This window comes from Nerophis ophidion, linkage group LG03 (assembly GCF_033978795.1).
Source record: "Nerophis ophidion isolate RoL-2023_Sa linkage group LG03, RoL_Noph_v1.0, whole genome shotgun sequence".
Lineage (NCBI taxonomy): Eukaryota > Metazoa > Chordata > Actinopteri > Syngnathiformes > Syngnathidae > Nerophis > Nerophis ophidion.
This window is the reverse complement of record NC_084613.1, coordinates 14,451,016-14,468,251: the sequence shown is the minus strand read 5'-3', so window position 1 is coordinate 14,468,251 and position 17,236 is coordinate 14,451,016. Positions and strand designations below refer to the sequence as shown.

General features: G+C 38.2%; 1 protein-coding gene across 3 annotated transcripts in view; it reads right to left on the bottom strand.

The window, feature by feature from the left end:
• Positions 1-661: 661 nt before the first annotated feature.
• Positions 662-17,236, bottom strand: part of LOC133549166 (GRAM domain-containing protein 4-like) — a 30,036-nt gene continuing 13,461 nt past the window's right edge. For 2 of the 3 annotated variants that reach the window (XM_061894332.1, XM_061894333.1), the window contains exons 9-20: positions 14,489-14,580; positions 14,367-14,415; positions 14,230-14,301; positions 14,113-14,156; positions 13,931-14,040; positions 9,465-9,619; positions 9,340-9,357; positions 9,120-9,222; positions 6,617-6,710; positions 6,423-6,507; positions 6,279-6,347; positions 662-4,378 (exon numbers count right to left, since the gene is read on the bottom strand). In XM_061894332.1, coding sequence (XP_061750316.1) covers positions 4,271-4,378; positions 6,279-6,347; positions 6,423-6,507; positions 6,617-6,710; positions 9,120-9,222; positions 9,340-9,357; positions 9,465-9,619; positions 13,931-14,040; positions 14,113-14,156; positions 14,230-14,301; positions 14,367-14,415; positions 14,489-14,580 — 999 coding nt within the window. In that variant the 3' untranslated portion in view covers positions 662-4,270. The remainder of the gene's footprint in view (positions 4,379-6,278; positions 6,348-6,422; positions 6,508-6,616; positions 6,711-9,119; positions 9,223-9,339; positions 9,358-9,464; positions 9,620-13,930; positions 14,041-14,112; positions 14,157-14,229; positions 14,302-14,366; positions 14,416-14,488; positions 14,581-17,236) is intronic. The other variant, XM_061894334.1, reaches the window with a different exon arrangement.

The window sequence follows — 17,236 nt, the reverse complement described above, 5'->3', positions numbered from 1 at the left end:
ACGATGGCGCCATGATTTTATAAGTTTAAACATAAAATAAATTGCTAAAAAGCTACCATAAAGTGTCAGTATATTTCCAAGATAGCGCCATGATTTTTAGGTTCAAACAAAAAAAAAAGCTTAAAACCTAGCATAAAATATTAGCATACTTCCAAGATAGCGCCATGTTTAGGTTACAAAAAAAATAGCTAAAAAGCTAGCATAAAATGTTAGCATAGTTCCAAGCTAGCGCCAGGATTTTTAGGTTCAAACAAAAAAACAAACTAAAAAGCTAGCATAAAATGTTAGCATATTTCCAAGATGGTGCCATAATTTTATAAGTTTAAACATAAAATAAATTGCTAAAAAGCTACCATAAAGTGTCAGCATATTTTCAAGAAGGCGTCATGATTTTTAGGTTCAAACAAAAAAAAAAATAGCTAAAAAGATAGCATAAAATGTCAGCATACTTCCAAGATAGCGCCATGATTTTTAAGTTCAAACAAACAAAAAAAAGCTAGGGAGCTAGCATAAAGTGTTAGCATATTTCCGAGATAGCGCCATGATTTTTAGGATCAAACAGACATGAAGCTGCTAAAAAGAAAAAAGTGTTTTTGAAGAAGTTTGCAAACACGGTCATGGAAAACGAGACTTTATAAACAACAACTTCTATCCACAGCAATCATTTTTATTAGCATTTTATTATCTTATTGAGAAAAATACATTTGTATTCATTTATCTATTCAAAAGACAGTGACTACTGCCCACTACTGACACCAGCAGGAACAATTGAGTACTGCACAAAAACGAGACGCCTATTTTAAAACAGGCGTGTCCACACTTTTTCCACTGAGGAAAAAAATTAACAAAATGAGCTAAAAATCTGGCATGCTAACAGTACTCTGTTAATATGCTAACGATACTTAGTTAACACTAGCAGAATACCAAAATATATTACTCTGAGGTGTATTCCTGCTACATTAGCTTAAAAAGATATCTAGCATGCTAATATTAGCATGCTAAAATGCTAACTGTAACGTGTGTTGAATACCAAAATATATCACTCCGAGGTGTATTCCTGCTAAATTATCTTAAAAAGATAATCTAGCATGTTAATGTTAGCATGCTAAAAATGCTAACTGTAATATGTGTCCAATACCAAAATATATCACTCTGAAGTGTATTCTTGCTAAATTAGCTTCAAAAAATAATATAGCATGTTATTGTTAGCATGCTAAAATGCTCACTAGCGTCTATCGAATACCAAAATATATTACTCCGAGGTGTTTTCCTGCTAAATTAGCTAAAAAAAATAATCCAGCATGTTAATGTTAGCATACTAAAATACTAACTAACGCGTGTCGAATACCAAAATATATTACTCTGAGGTGTTTTCCTGCAAAATTAAATAAAAAAAATAATACAGCATGGTAATGTTAGCATGCTAAAATGCTAACGCGTGTCGAATACAAAAACATATTAGTCCGAGATGTATTCCTGCTAAATTAGCTTCAAAAAATATATCTAGTATGCTAAAATGCTAACTGTAATGCGGGTCGAATACCAAAATATATTACTCTGAGGTGTATTCCTGCTAAATTAGCTTAAAAAAAAATCTTGCATGTTAATGTTAGCATACTAAAATGCTACCTGTATCGTGTGTTGAATACCAAAATATATTACTCTAAGTTGTGTACCTGAAAAATGTGTTTAAAATGCTAGCCTGCTAACATTAGCATGCATCAAATACCAAAATACGACCGAGGTGTACAACTACGAAATTAGCAACACAAGAAAAAGCTAGCATAACAACATTAGCATGCAAACAGGTACCGTTTGTGAAGGTAAAAAATTAACACCTGCAATATTTGCAACAAAAAAAAAAGAATCTAGCATGCTAATATTAGCATACTTTGGACACGCCTGGTTTAAAAGCAGGATTGCACTAAAATAATACAAATGTATTTCATTTTAGCAGCAGCAGGAAGTCTAAAAACACATCATACCATCAGGGAAGATCCCAAGAAGGCCGTTCAAAAACACAATTTGAGAAAAAAAAAAAAGACTTTGCATAAGCTATAAGAAGCTGCATTGTTCTAAAAGTACACACATTAACAATTAAAGTGCTTTTAAAAAGTCCAACCTTGAAAAAGAGTGAACTATATGTTTTGTTCACTTGAAAGTTGAATAAACTCCGAATGTCAATCTTTGGGCAACTAACGATTCAATTTGATTCCGATTCCATTCAGAATCGTTTCTTGATTCAAATCGATTCCGGCATTGTATTATTTGCTATAATAATAACTAGAAAAAATTACAGCGGAAATTGTGATGGCCATTTTTAGGTTTAAATATACGATATTAGCTAAACAAGCTAGCATAAAACGTTAGCATGCCGATTTAAGAGACGTTATCATACTTCTGAGATGGCGCCAAGAATCAAAATGAGTGATTTTTAAGTATAAATGTACAAAATTAGCTAAAAAGCTATCATAAAACATGAACATGCTAACATTAGCATGCATATATAAGACGCGTTAACATACTTGTAAGATTACACCAAGTATCCATGTCCATGATTTTTGGGTGTAAACATACAAATTTAGCTAAAAAGCTAGAATAAAATGCTAGCATGCTGACATTAGCATGATGATTTATGACAAATTAGTGTACTTCTAAGATAGCGCCAAGTATTAAAATGCAGTAGTTTTTAAATGTAAACATACGAAATTAGCTGAACAGCTAGCATAAAACGCTAGTCTGCAGACGTTAGCATATTTACTAGATGGCGCCGAATACATAAAAAACATGATTTTTAGGTATAAACATACAAAATTAGCGAAAAAAGCTAGCATAAAACATTAGCATGCTTATACAAGAGATGTTAACATACTTCCAAGATTGTCCCAAGTATGCAAATCCATGATTTTTGGGTGGACATACATATTTAGCTAAAATGTTAGCATGCTAATGTTAGCATGACGTAAAACAAGTTAATGTAAATGCACCAAATTTTAGGTAAAAACATACAAAATTATTTGAAGAGCTAGCGTTAAATGTTAGCATATTTCCAAGATAGCGCCATGATTTTTAGGTTAAAAAAAAGAAGCTAAAAATCTAGCATAAAATATTAGCATATTTCCAAGATAGCGCCATGATTTTTAGGTAAAAATAGAAAAAATTTGCAAAAAAGCTAGCATTAAATGTTAGCATGCTTTCAAGATGGCACCATGATTTTTAGGTCCAAACAGAAAAAATTTGCAAAAAAAGGTACCATAAAATGTTATCATGCTTTCAAGATAGCGTCATGATTTTTAGGTTTATACAGAAAAAATGAGCAAAAAAGCTACCATAAAATTTTTGCATGCTTCCATCATAGCACCATGATTTTTAGGTTCAAACATAAAAACATTAGCTTAAAAACTACCATAAAATTTTAGCATACTTCCAAAATGGGGACATGATTTTTAGGTTTAAACATAATACATTTTCTAAAAAACTACCATAAAATGTTAGCATATTTACGAGATAGCGCTATGATTTTTAAGTTTAAATATAAAAAAAAATAAAGGGAATAAGTGGTAGAAAATGGATGGATGGATAGCTAAAAAACTACCATGAAATGTCAGCATATTTTCAAGATGGCACCATGATTTAAGGTTCAAAAGAAAAAAAATTGCTAAAACGCTAGCATAAAATATAAGCATATTTTCAAGATAGCGCCATGATTTTTAGGTTAAAAAAAAAAAAAAGCTAAAAAGCTAGCAAAAAATGTTAGCACACTTCCAAGATAGTGCCATGATTTTTAGGTTCAAACAAAAAAAAATTGCTAAAAAGCTAGCATGAAGTCTTAGCATATTTCCAAGATAGCGCCATGATTTTTAGGTTCAAACAGAAAAAATGAGCTCAAAAGCTAACATAAAATGTTAGCATGCTTCTGAGATTGTGCCACAATTTTTAGGTTCAAACAAAAAAAATTGCTAAAAAGCTAGCATAAAGTGTTAGCATATTTCCAAGATAGCGTCATGATTTTTAGGTTCAAACAGAAAAAATGAGCAAAAAAGCTTACATAAAATGTTAGCATGCTTCCAAGATAGCGCCATGATTATAAGGTTCAAACATAAGAAAATGAGCTTAAAAAGCTACCATAAAATGTTAGCATGCTTCCAAGATGGCAACATGATTTTTAGGTTGAAACAAAGCAAAGGGCTAAAATGCCATTAAAGTCCAGAAGAGGTGACTTCCTGTGTGAGAGCTTCCTGGTGTTTGGAGGAGGACCACAGTCCGCTTCCTACGTCTCTGGGATGGCGGCGGTAACCATGGCGACCATCTTCTTGTGCTGGCTGGAGATGAGGTGGAAGGCTTCGTCGCGGTTGGCCATGGCTCCAAACACCAGGGGCTAGCGACACACAAACACACACACACACCGGTTATCATTTGGAATGGGGACCAAGTTTTTGATCATGACTTGTGGGGACCACCCTTTCTACAGGTTGTGGAGGCATAAAAAAAATGAGGTAAAATGGCCACTGCCCAGTTAGCTCATACACGTCTTTAAATCTCTGGATTGATGAAGTAATGTGCTGATCGTACTTACTGGGGACCCTGGGGAAAAAGAGTTAATATGGTTCATGGGGATCACAAAAACTTTTTTAAAATCACTTGGGCATCTCCAGAAAGGATCTGACTATCATTTGAAAATGTTTCCCTTTTAGGGGACCTGTGTTTGTGTCCCCACACCGTCGGAGGTCCCCTAAGGGTGACTGTGTAAACAGAGCGATGTCCCCATTAAGTACGCATTGCCAGAACAAACAGACACACACATAAACACACACACACATAAACACACACACTGGTTATCATTTGGAATGGGGACCAAGTTTTTGATCATGACTTGTGGGGACCACCCTTTCTACAGGTTGTGGAGGCATAAAAAGATGAGGTAAAATGGCCACTGCCCAGTCAGCTCATACACGTCTTTAAATCTCTGGATTGATGAAGGAATGCGCAGTTCATACTTACTGGGGACCCTGCGTAAAAAGAGTTAATATGGTTCCTGGGGATCACAAAAACTTTTTAAAAATCACTTGGGCATCTCCAGAAAGGATCTGACCATCATTTGAAAATGTTTCCTTTTTATGGGACCTGTTTTTGTGTCCCCATACCGTCGGAGGTCCCCTAAAGGTGACTGTGTAAACACAGATATATCCCCATTAAGTCGGCATTGCCAGAACACACACACACACATGCACGCACACACACACACGCATGCACGCACACAAACAGGTTATTATTTGGAATGGGGACCAAGTTGTTGTTCATGACTTGTGGGGACCACCCTTTCTACAGGTTGTGGAGGCATAAAAAAAATGGGGTAAAATGGCCACTGCCCAGTTAGCTCATACACATCTTTAAATTTCTGGATTGATGAAGGAATGCACTGATCATACTTACTGGGGACCCTGGGGAAAAAGAGTTAATATGGTTCATGGGGACCAAATTTAAAACATTTTGCATATTTCACACACATTTGTACGTGACTACTGAGGACCTAAATGACATCTCCTGCAGACAAACCACCGTTGTTATGGGGACCAGGTGGAAGTGATTAACACAATACATGGAAGAAGTGTGAGCAGAGCAGCGAGTGCAGTACCAGCTACATCCCGATGAGGGGGCTGCTGTGCAAATGTCTCGCACTCAAACTAACCAGTAAACATGTTTTATGGGCCTAAGCTTAAAATTCACATAGGCATCTTCAGAATGGATCAGACTATTATTTTAAAAAGGTTTCCCTTCAGGGCAGTCGTCCCCAACCTTTTTGTAGCGGTCAACGCTTGAAAATTTGTCCCACGGATCGGGGGGGTTTGGTTTCATAAATAAATACAACCATGTGTGCTTACGGACTGTATCCCTGCAGACTGTATTGATCTATATCGATATATAATGTATGTATTGTGTTTTTTATGTTGATTTAATGATTTAGAAAAAAAAAAAATGTTTTTGTTTTTTTTTTATTTCTTGATGGGCCCGGTACCAATCGGTCCGGTGGTTGGGGACCACTGCTTTAGGGAACCTGTTTTTTGTCCCCATACCGTCAGAAGTCCCCTAAAGATGACTGTGTAAACAGAGCGATGTCCCCATTAAGTCGGCATTGCCAGAACACACACACACACACACACACACACACACACACACGCACACACACACACACACACACACACACACACACACACACACACACACACACACACACACACATCCAGATGGAGGCTGCAGTGCGGCCTACAAGGTCTCACCTTCTGGGTGGAGGGTGTTGTTATGGAGATGCCCATGCCAAAGCCTTGGAGGACGGACAGGACTTTGTACTGTGGGGGCACAGGACTTGACTTTGATGGTGAAGAAGGAAAGACGGAAAGAATGAAAGGAGACGAGTCCATTACCTTCTGGATGTCCACGATGTCCAGCAGCTTGATGACTTTGTTCCTCTTGGAGGACGAAGACCTGGAGCACTCGAAGCACAGGTGGCTGACGGTCAGAGAGGGGGTGGAAGGGGGTGTTTAGTACTAAATACTTCATAGTATTTAGTAGCACTTGACTGAGTACTTTGTTGTACTACAGTGTTTGTGTCAAGTACTTCTCCGTGACGTAGAGCACGCCATGACGGATGTAGTCTGTGGGCGTCTTCTTATCACGGTTAATCAGGCAGCAGCGCCAACCGCCCTCACACGCTGTCAACACAACAACACTTGACTATTACTCCATCCATCCATCCATCCATCATCTTCCGCTTATCCGAGGTCGGGTCGCGGGTGCAGCAGCCTAAGCAGGGAAGCCCAGACTTCCCTCTCCCCAGCCACTTCGTCTAACTCTTCCCGGGGGATCCTGAGGCGTTCCCAGGCCAGCCGGGAGACATAGTCTTCCCAACGTGTCCTGGGTCTTCCCCGTGGCCTCCTACCGGTTGGACGTGCCCTAAACACCTCCCTAGGGAGGCGTTCGGGTGGCATCCTGACCAGATGCCCGAGCCACCTCATCTGGCTCCTCTCGATGTGGAAAAGCAGTGGCTTTACTTTGAGTTCCTCCCGGATGACAGAGCTTCTCACCCTATCTCTAAGGGAGAGCCCCGCCACCCGGCGGGAGATACTCATTTCGGCCGCCTGTACCCGTGATCTTATCCTTTCGGTCATGACCCAAAGCTCATGACCATAGGTGAGGATGGGAACGTAGATCGACCGGTAAATTGAGAGCTTTGCCTTCCGGCTCAGCTCCTTCTTCACCACAACGGATCGATACAACGTCCGCATTACTGAAGACGCCGCACCGATCCACCTGTCGATCTCACGATCCACTCTTCCCTCACTCGTGAACAAGACTCCTAGGTACTTGAACTCCTCCACTTGACTATTACTATCATTAGTAATAGTATTAGTATCATTACTCTCATTATTAAGAGTATTAGTATCATTAGTACCATTATTAGTATCATTACTATCATTATTAGTAGTATTACTAACATTATTAATATCATTATTAGTATAATTATCATTATTATAATTGAATGTATTCTTCAATATAGTTGTTCATATTGAATGTAATATAATTTATATAATGATTTATGTGTATTATTATTGAATACAATAATTATTTTTGTATTATCATCTAATGTACTAATTGTTATTGAATTTATTATCATTGAATATAATTATAATTATTGAATGTAATACTATTGAAATTCCTATCATCAAATACAATCAATCAATCAATCAATCAATCAATCAATGTTTACTTATATAGCCCTAAATCACTGCTTATGATTTGTATTTATTATTATTATTGATAATAACTATAATATAATTATTAGTATTATCATTGAATACAATTATTAAGGTGTTTATTCTTATTGAATTATTATTGCATTATTATTATTGAATCTAAGCATTATTATTATTGAATGTATTATCTAATATAAATATTACTATTGGAAATAATAATAATAATAATTTTTGGATTTATTAATAATATTGAATATAGTCATTATAATTTAAAATAGTAATTATTGAATGTGTTATCCAATATAATGATTATTAATAAATTCAATAATAATACTTATATTCACTAATGTATATAATGATTGTATTTATCACTATGGAATATAATATTTATTTTTATGTATTATTTTTAAATATAATTATTTGTGCGTGTATTACTATTGAACATACGTATTATTATTATGGAATGTATTTTTATCCAATATGAATAATATTATTGAATATAATATTTATTTATTTATTAGCATTATTGAATATAATGATTATTAATATATTAAATAATCGTTACATTCAGTAATGAATATAATGATTGTATTTATTATTGACTATAATAACAATTGCATTGCATGTATTATTATTCAATGCAATAATGATTTTGTATTATTCTATATAAAAAATATTACTGCATGTTATTATTAAATATCATTATTTGTGTGTATCATTATTGAATATAAGTATTTTTATCATTGCATGTATTATTATCCAATATAATTATTGAAAAATAATAATAATTATTGAACGTATTATCCAATATAATGATTATGAACATGATGGTGTATATTACTATAGAATATAATAATACATATTTTTTATTTATCAGAATTATTGAATATAATTATTATTATCCATTATAATGATTATTAATAAATTAAATAATGGTTACATTTGTTAAAGAATATAATGATTGTATTTATTATTATTGAATATAATAATTTTTGCATGTATTATTTTTCAATGCAATAATTATTTTGTATTATTATTCTATATAATACATTTTAGTGTATTTATTATTACATATCATTATTTGTGTGTATTATTATACAATATAAGTATTTTCATCATTGCATGTATTATCCAATATAATTAATATTGAAAATATTAATTATTATTGAACGTATTATCCTATATAAGAATATGATTGTTTTTATTACTATAGAATATAATAATTCTTTTTGCATTTATTATTCAATGCAATAAATATTTTGTATTTTTTAATATTCTATATAAATATTATTGTATTTATTATTATTACATATAATACTTATTTGTGTGTGTATTATTATTGAATATACTAATTGTTATTATTGTCACCTGTCAGTGGAAGTTCACTCTCTGGCAGGTTGAAGACCTCATGGAAGGCTCCTCTCTTGGTGCTGAAGGACCTTCCTGCTCCCACGTCCTCCCCAGGAGGAACCTAAAGACAACAAAGGGGATTCAACAAGAACCAGAACCGGGCTGGAAGATCCAATAAGGACGTGCACGCCTCCAGCAGGTGCTTCGCTTGTGTCACATGACCACAACACAACCTTACCTGGTCACACTCAGACAGCTAGGAGAGAAAATACAAGTCAGAAAGATGGCCACACAAAAACCAGCGACGTGGACCAGCCTGGACCAGAACCAGGTCACCTGGTCTTTGCCGTTTTGAGGACTGACCCGTCGGGATAGCGAGGGGTCGCCACGCTCCCTCAGCTGCAGGTCTGTGGGCAGGCTGGTCCACACGATGTGAGCCGTGTCGTAACGTTCCCGCAGTTTGGGACAGCTCCTGAAGATGAAGTTGATGATGAAGAACTTGACGCCGGCAACCACACCTGGAAGGAAGGACATCAATCGTCATCCACGTTTTACGCGCACTAATTGACTGAAAGAGAACGCACTTGGCGCCATGATGTCGTGTTTTGGATGGCAAAATGCATTTTTAGACAATATGATTTGCCTGAGCGGCTAGGAGACCCCGAGAGTTACAAGCGGTTGCCTTGTGAAGTGAAGTATATTTATATAGCGCTTTTCTCTAGTGCAGGGGTGTCAAACTCAAATACAGAGTGGGCCAAAATTTTAAACGGAACAAGGTTGGAGAAATTAACCTTTTAATAGGAAACCAAACAAGTTTTGCATTAAATATTGAACAAGCAAGGCTTATATAACTTTAGTGACATGCAAAATCCAGTTTCAAATAATAATAATAATTATAAAAAAATATCAATGGCATATCAAATAAAATTTAAATAAAAATGGTATGCCTTTTTTTCTATTTGCAATCTTCTGAGGTAAATATCAAATTTTTTCCACAGGCTGATCATAAATTTGAAAATAAAATAACAATAATGAATGAACCAAACATTCAAGCCTTGAAGTAGCAAGAGAAAAGGCATGAATAAAAAGTTAATTATTGGTCAGTTTGCTGGAAGTTTCCCGGAAGAGTTAGTGCTGCAAGGGGTTCTGGGTATTTGTTCTGTTGTGTTAAGGTGCGGATGTTCACCTGAAATGTGTTTGTAATTATTGTTTGGTGTGGGTTCACAGTGTGGCGCATAATTGTAACAGTGCTAAAGTTGTTTATACGGCCACCCTCAGTGTGACCTGTATGGCTGTTGACCAAGTATGCATTGCATTCACTTGTGCGTGTGTGGAAAAGCCACAAATATTATGTGACACGCTGTTAATATGGAGGAAAAGTGGACGTGACGACAGGTTGTAGAGAACGCTAAAGGCAGTGCCTTAAACATAGTTGTCCAGGTGGAAATCGGTAGAAATTCGGGAGAATGGTTGCCCCGGGAGATTTTCGGGAGGGGCACTGAACTTCGGGAGTCTACCGGGAAAATTAGGAGGGTTGGCAAGTATGAGTATTAGCAGTGAAGGCGGGCCAGCTCTAATGCTAAATTGATATTGCCTCAAGGGCCAAATTAACTTCCACGGCGGGCCAGATTTGGCTCGCGGGCCAGAGTTTGACACCCATGCTCTAGTGACTCAAAGCACTTTTACATAGTGAAACCCATTATCTAAGTTACATTAAAACCAGTGTGGGTGGCACCGGGAGCAGGTGGATAAAGTATCTTGCCCAAGGACACAACGGAAGTGACTAAGATGGCGGGAGCAGGGATCGAACCTGGAACCCTCAAGTTGCTGGCACGGCCGCTGTACCAACCGAGCTATACCCTGTTGCCTTTCCATTAAGAAAAAGAATGGAAAGTTTGCTGGTTTCAAGAAATATAATGCTGAGCGCATGTCATCATGTCAAGATAATGGCACTGGTATTTACTTCATTTAAGAATATTTTTCAACATATTGCGAAAAAAGGTCTCATTCTTTTTTCTATCAAGAAAAAGTTTTAGTATCAGTGAGAATATACTTATTTTAATGTATTTTTTGGGTTCATTGAGGGGAGCTCATTTTACTTGTTTTTTAAAGTCTTGACAAGCCACATTTTTTTGTTCCATTGGCAGAGATAATTTTCCTTAGTTCCGGTAAAATACCCCTCATTTTATTTTATTTTTTCCTTCTTTTTGAACAGTGACTTATTGCAGTTTATACACGGCAAAAACTGAAATCTAAGTAGAATTAAATATTGTATTTATTTGAATTGCCGCCGGAGCGCTAATTAATTTAAAACCTCTTAGATAGTACTTTATTTAGTACTTTATTTATTCCGTCAGGAGAGTTCCTTCAGGAAAATTAAAAGCACCGTAACACAACAGAACAAATACCCAGAACCCCTTGCAGCACTAACTCTTCCGGGAAACTTCCAGCAAACGAACCAAAAATTAACGTTTTATTCTCACTCCTGCGCTTACCAAAGGCATGGGGTAAAAGTAAGCATGCGCTAATTATTTTAAAACCTCTTCTCACTCCGGCACTTACCAAAGGCATGCAGTAAAAATTTGAGTGCGATGTAAGCTTGGACCTTAAAACCTACTGAATAGCTCTTAATCATCAGCTTCCTCCATTTTAGAAATGATGACAGGGGAAGTGTCACTTGTGAAGTCAGGTGTTGGACCAGGCGGTAATACTAAGCATGCGCTAATTATTTTGCGAAGCGAGTTTGACCCGGCAGTAATTCAAGGCAGGCGCATACTATATGCCCTGCGGCAATTCAAGGAAATACTGTATCTCAAATATGGGTGATATTTGCTTATTTTCTGTCTGATCAGATACTTCTTCTCATAGTGTTTTACTTGTTTTAAGGGTTTTGGTCCGAAATTATCTAAGATATTACAGCTTGTTGCTGAGATTTGATGACTTATATTGAGTCAAACATGCTAGAAACTAGAATATCAACTGATGCAAAGCTGTATCATCAACACTCACAAGTATAAATCTACTTTTTTAAAGTAATTACTTCTTACTTCAAGCATGAAAAAAAAATCATGATGCCGAGCGCATATCATTATGTCAAGATAATGGCACTGGCATTTACATATTTAAGAATATTTTTCAACATATTGAACAAAAAGGTCTATTTTTTTTCTAATAAGAAAAGTGCACTTGTTATTAGTGGGAATACCGTATTTCCTTGAATTGCCGCCAAGTATATAGTATGCGCCTGACTAGAATGACTGCCGGGTCAAACTCGTTTCGCAAAATAATTAGCGCATGCTTAGCATTACCGCCGGCTCAGGATTAACGATGGGTCAAACTTGTTTCGCAAAATATTATTTTTATTAGCGCATGTCTAGAATTTCCGCCGGGTCAAACTCGTTTCGCAAAAATAATTAGCATATGCCTAGAATTTCCACCGGGTCAAACTCGTCACGTCACGAGTGACACTTCACCTGTCATCCTTTTCAAAATGGAAAAGACTGATTTCAATAATTTGAAATCGCATTAAGGGAAGAAGATTAAGAGCTATTCAGTAGGATTTAAGGTCCAAGCTATTGAATAGGCTAAAAAGAACAGTAAGCAGCTATGTTTTATTAATATACCGTAGCTGCGTGTGTCAAATATGAGTCATTAAATGACTCCCGCCTCCTGGTGGTAGAGGGCGCTAGTGATCCTTCTTACGACTACTCGGCTGCAGAAGAAGTGACAACAAGCAGCAAGAGTGAGCAGCAATCTTTTATTTTTTCCTCTAGCTTGCACTTTTAACATGGAGGATTACATATAGAAAATAAAACAGTTTTCGAAACTGGACTTTCAATCGAATCAGGAGGTAATAAAGCAGGAGTAGGGAACCTATGGCTCTAGAGCCAGATGTGGCTCTTTTAAAGACTGCATCTGGCTTTCGGATAAATCTTAGCTGACATTGCTCAACACAATAAGTAATGAATAGTTCCACTGGTAATCAGTGTTAAAAATAACGTTCAAAATATAAAAAACTCTCATGCATTTTTATCCATCCATCCGTTTTATACCGCACCTGTTGAAGAAGTCAAGAATGGTAAGAATTATTTTATTCATTATTAGTTTTCTTCAGAATAAAAATTTTATTAAAAAGAATACCGGACGTGTTATACCCTAATGTTGGTTTTACATAAAAATGCAGACATTTAGTTGTATTCAGTGTTAAAAATATATTATATGGCTCTCACGAAAATACATTTTAAACTATTTGGCTTCCATGGCTCTCTCAGCCAAAAAGGTTCCCGACCCCTGTAATAAAGGAAGATCTCCATCGAGACAGAGAGACTTTTAAAACTGAAGAAAGATAAGGAAGACTTCTATAAACAAGTTATCGATTCTTTTGATCAGAAGGAGCTGCTGAGCATGGACTTCATTTTTAAGTAAAGGTAAGACCATAATAACGTTTTTGTTTTTTTTATTAAATGTGCTTTTCATGATGGTATCCTTACATCACACTCAAATTTATAAGCGCAGGCCTAATTTTACCGCGTGCCTTTGGCAAACGCCGGAGTGAGAAGAGGTTTGGAATTAATTAGCGCTCGGCGGCAATTCAAGGAAATACGGTATACTTATTTTAAGGTATTTTTTGCGTTCATTGAGGTGAGCTCGTTTTACTTGTTTTGGAAAGTCTTGACAAGCCGAATGTTCTTGTTCTATTGGCAGATCATTTTGCTTAGTCCGAGTAAAATACCCCTCATTTTTATTTTGTTTTTTTCTTGTTTTTGAACACTGACTTTTTGCAGTGTATAGTTTGCTGGAAAGGTGTGAGGGAGGAGATAGGGACGTACCGATGATGAGTCCCAGCACTTTGTAAGGCAGCAGGCAGGAGGCGATGAAGAGCACCCACAGAGCCACGTACAGCTTCTTGGTTAACTTAGGCTCCACCCACATGAAGAGACTACACACACACACACACTGTAGAAACGTGACAGGTCAACCGGGTCAGAACCGGAAGCGGAGGCGGGCTCACTTCTTGATCTTCTCCAAGATGTCGGCCATCCTGCCGAAGATGTTCTGAGGAGGAAACAAACAAACAAAAAAAGACGTCAAAAGGTCTTCCGGGCAGTTTGTCACCAGCGAGGGTCACCTGAACTTTCTGGGCCACGTGCAGGACCAGCTGGAATTTCTCCGTGACGGTCAGGTCCTCCCTGGGGGGCTCCTGGAGAAGAGGAGCCGTAACGTCACACACCTGGCGGCTGACAAGCGCGGCTGAGGTGTTCCTACCACGGGTTCTGAGATCTCCGGCACGATGCTCCACTGGATCCGCCAGCCCCTTGAGAGCAGCGCACGCACAGTAAGAACATGACAAGGGGGCTTCTCAAGTGGGCGGGGCTCTGCTAAATCACCTGGCGATGAGGTAATTTAAAGAGAGGCGGAGGACGGCGAGGAACAGGAACATGGAGATGGTCCATCCACGCCACGTTGCATACATGTACATCTGCAGAGAGCACGCACGCGTCAGGCTAGGCCATGTAAGAGCTTGCAGTTTGCAGCTAGGAGTTAGCATGTGGGAGCTAGTAGTTAGCATGCGGGAGCTATCAGTTAGCATGTGAGAGCTATCAGTTAGCATTTGAGAGTTACCAGTAAGCATGTGAGAGCCAGCAGTTAGCATATGAGAGCTAGCAGTTAGCATGCGAGAGCTAGCAGTTAACATGCGGGAGCTAGCAGTTAGCATGTGACAGTTACCAGTAAGCATGTGAGAGATAGCAGTTAGTATGTGGGAGCTAGCAGTTAACATGTGAGAAATGGCAGTTAGCATGTGGGATCTAGCAGTTAACATGTGAGAGGTAGTAGTTAGCATGCGGGAGCTAGCAGTAAGCACGCGAGAGCTAGCAGTTAGCATGCAAGAGCTATCTGTTAGCATGCAAGAGCTAGCAGTTAGCATGCAAGAGCTAGCAGTTAGCATGTGACAGTTAGTAGTTAACATGCGAGAGCTAGCAGTTAGCATGTGGGAGCTAGCAGTTATCATGTGGGAGCTATCAGTTAACATGCGAGAGCTGGCAGTTAGCATGTGGGAGCTATCAGTTAACATACAAGAGCTAGCAGTTAACATGTGAGAGTGAGCAGTGAGAATGTGGGAGCTATCAGTTAACATGCGAGAGCTAGCAGTTAGCATGTGGGAGCTATCAGTTAACATACAAGAGCTAGCAGTTAACATGTGAGAGTGAGCAGTGAGAATGTGGGAGCTATCAGTTAACATGCAAGAGTTAACAGTTAGCATGTGGGAGCTATCAGTTAACATGTGAGAGCTATTGTTTACTATGTGGGAGCTATCTGTTAGCATGTAGAAGGTCTCAATTAGCATGTACGAGCTAGAAGTTAGAATGTAAAAGCTAGCAGTTAACATGTGAGAGCGAGCATTAAACATAAGAGATAGCAGTTAGCATGTAGAAGCTGGCATCTAGCATGTAAGAGATAGCAGTTAGCATGTAGTAGTTGGCAGCTAGCATGTAAGAGCTGGCCGTTATGTACGAGCTGGCATTTAGCATGAAAGGGCTAGCAGTTTACAGCTAGCAGTTAGCATGTGGGAGCTATCAGTTAATATGTGAGAGCTAGCAGTTAGCGTTTGGGAGCTATCAGTTAATATATAAGAGATAGCACTTAGCACGTAGGAGCTGGCAATTAGCACGTGAGAGCTAGTTGTTAGCATGTGAGAGCTAGCAGTTGACGTGTAAGAGCTTACAGTTAGCAGCTAACAGTTAACATGTGGGAGCTATCAGTTAACATGTGAGAGTGAGCAGTTAACATGTGGGAGCTAGCAGTTAGAATGTGGGAGCTAGCAGTTAACATGTGAGAGCTAGCAGTTAGAACGTGGGAACTAGCAGTTAACATGTGAGAGCTATCAGTTAGCATTTGAGAGTTACCAGTAAGCATGTGAGAGCCAGCAGTTAGCATATGAGAGCTAGCAGTTAGCATGCGAGAGCTAGCAGTTAACATGCGGGAGCTAGCAGTTAGCATGTGACAGTTACCAGTAAGCATGTGAGAGATAGCAGTTAGTATGTGGGAGCTAGCAGTTAACATGTGAGAAATGGCAGTTAGCATGTGGGATCTAGCAGTTAACATGTGAGAGGTAATAGTTAGCATGCGGGCGCTAGCAGTAAGCACGCGAGAGCTAGCAGTTAGCATGCAAGAGCTATCTGTTAGCATGCAAGAGCTAGCAGTTAGCATGCAAGAGCTAGCAGTTAGCATGTGACAGTTAGTAGTTAACATGCGAGAGCTAGCAGTTAGCATGTGGGAGCTAGCAGTTATCATGTGGGAGCTATCAGTTAACATGCGAGAGCTGGCAGTTAGCATGTGGGAGCTATCAGTTAACATACAAGAGCTAGCAGTTAACATGTGAGAGTGAGCAGTGAGAATGTGGGAGCTATCAGTTAACATGCGAGAGCTAGCAGTTAGCATGTGGGAGCTATCAGTTAACATACAAGAGCTAGCAGTTAACATGTGAGAGTGAGCAGTGAGAATGTGGGAGCTATCAGTTAACATGCAAGAGTTAACAGTTAGCATGTGGGAGCTATCAGTTAACATGTGAGAGCTATTGTTTACTATGTGGGAGCTATCTGTTAGCATGTAGAAGGTCTCAATTAGCATGTACGAGCTAGAAGTTAGAATGTAAAAGCTAGCAGTTAACATGTGAGAGCGAGCATTAAACATAAGAGATAGCAGTTAGCATGTAGAAGCTGGCATCTAGCATGTAAGAGATAGCAGTTAGCATGTAGTAGTTGGCAGCTAGCATGTAAGAGCTGGCCGTTATGTACGAGCTGGCATTTAGCATGAAAGGGCTAGCAGTTTACAGCTAGCAGTTAGCATGTGGGAGCTATCAGTTAATATGTGAGAGCTAGCAGTTAGCGTTTGGGAGCTATCAGTTAATATATAAGAGATAGCACTTAGCACGTAGGAGCTGGCAATTAGCACGTGAGAGCTAGTTGTTAGCATGTGAGAGCTAGCAGTTGACGTGTAAGAGCTTACAGTTAGCAGCTAACAGTTAACATGTGGGAGCTATCAGTTAACATGTGAGAGTGAGCAGTTAACATGTGGGAGCTAGCAGTTAGAATGTGGGAGCTAGCAGTTAACATGTGAGAGCTAGCAGTTAGAAC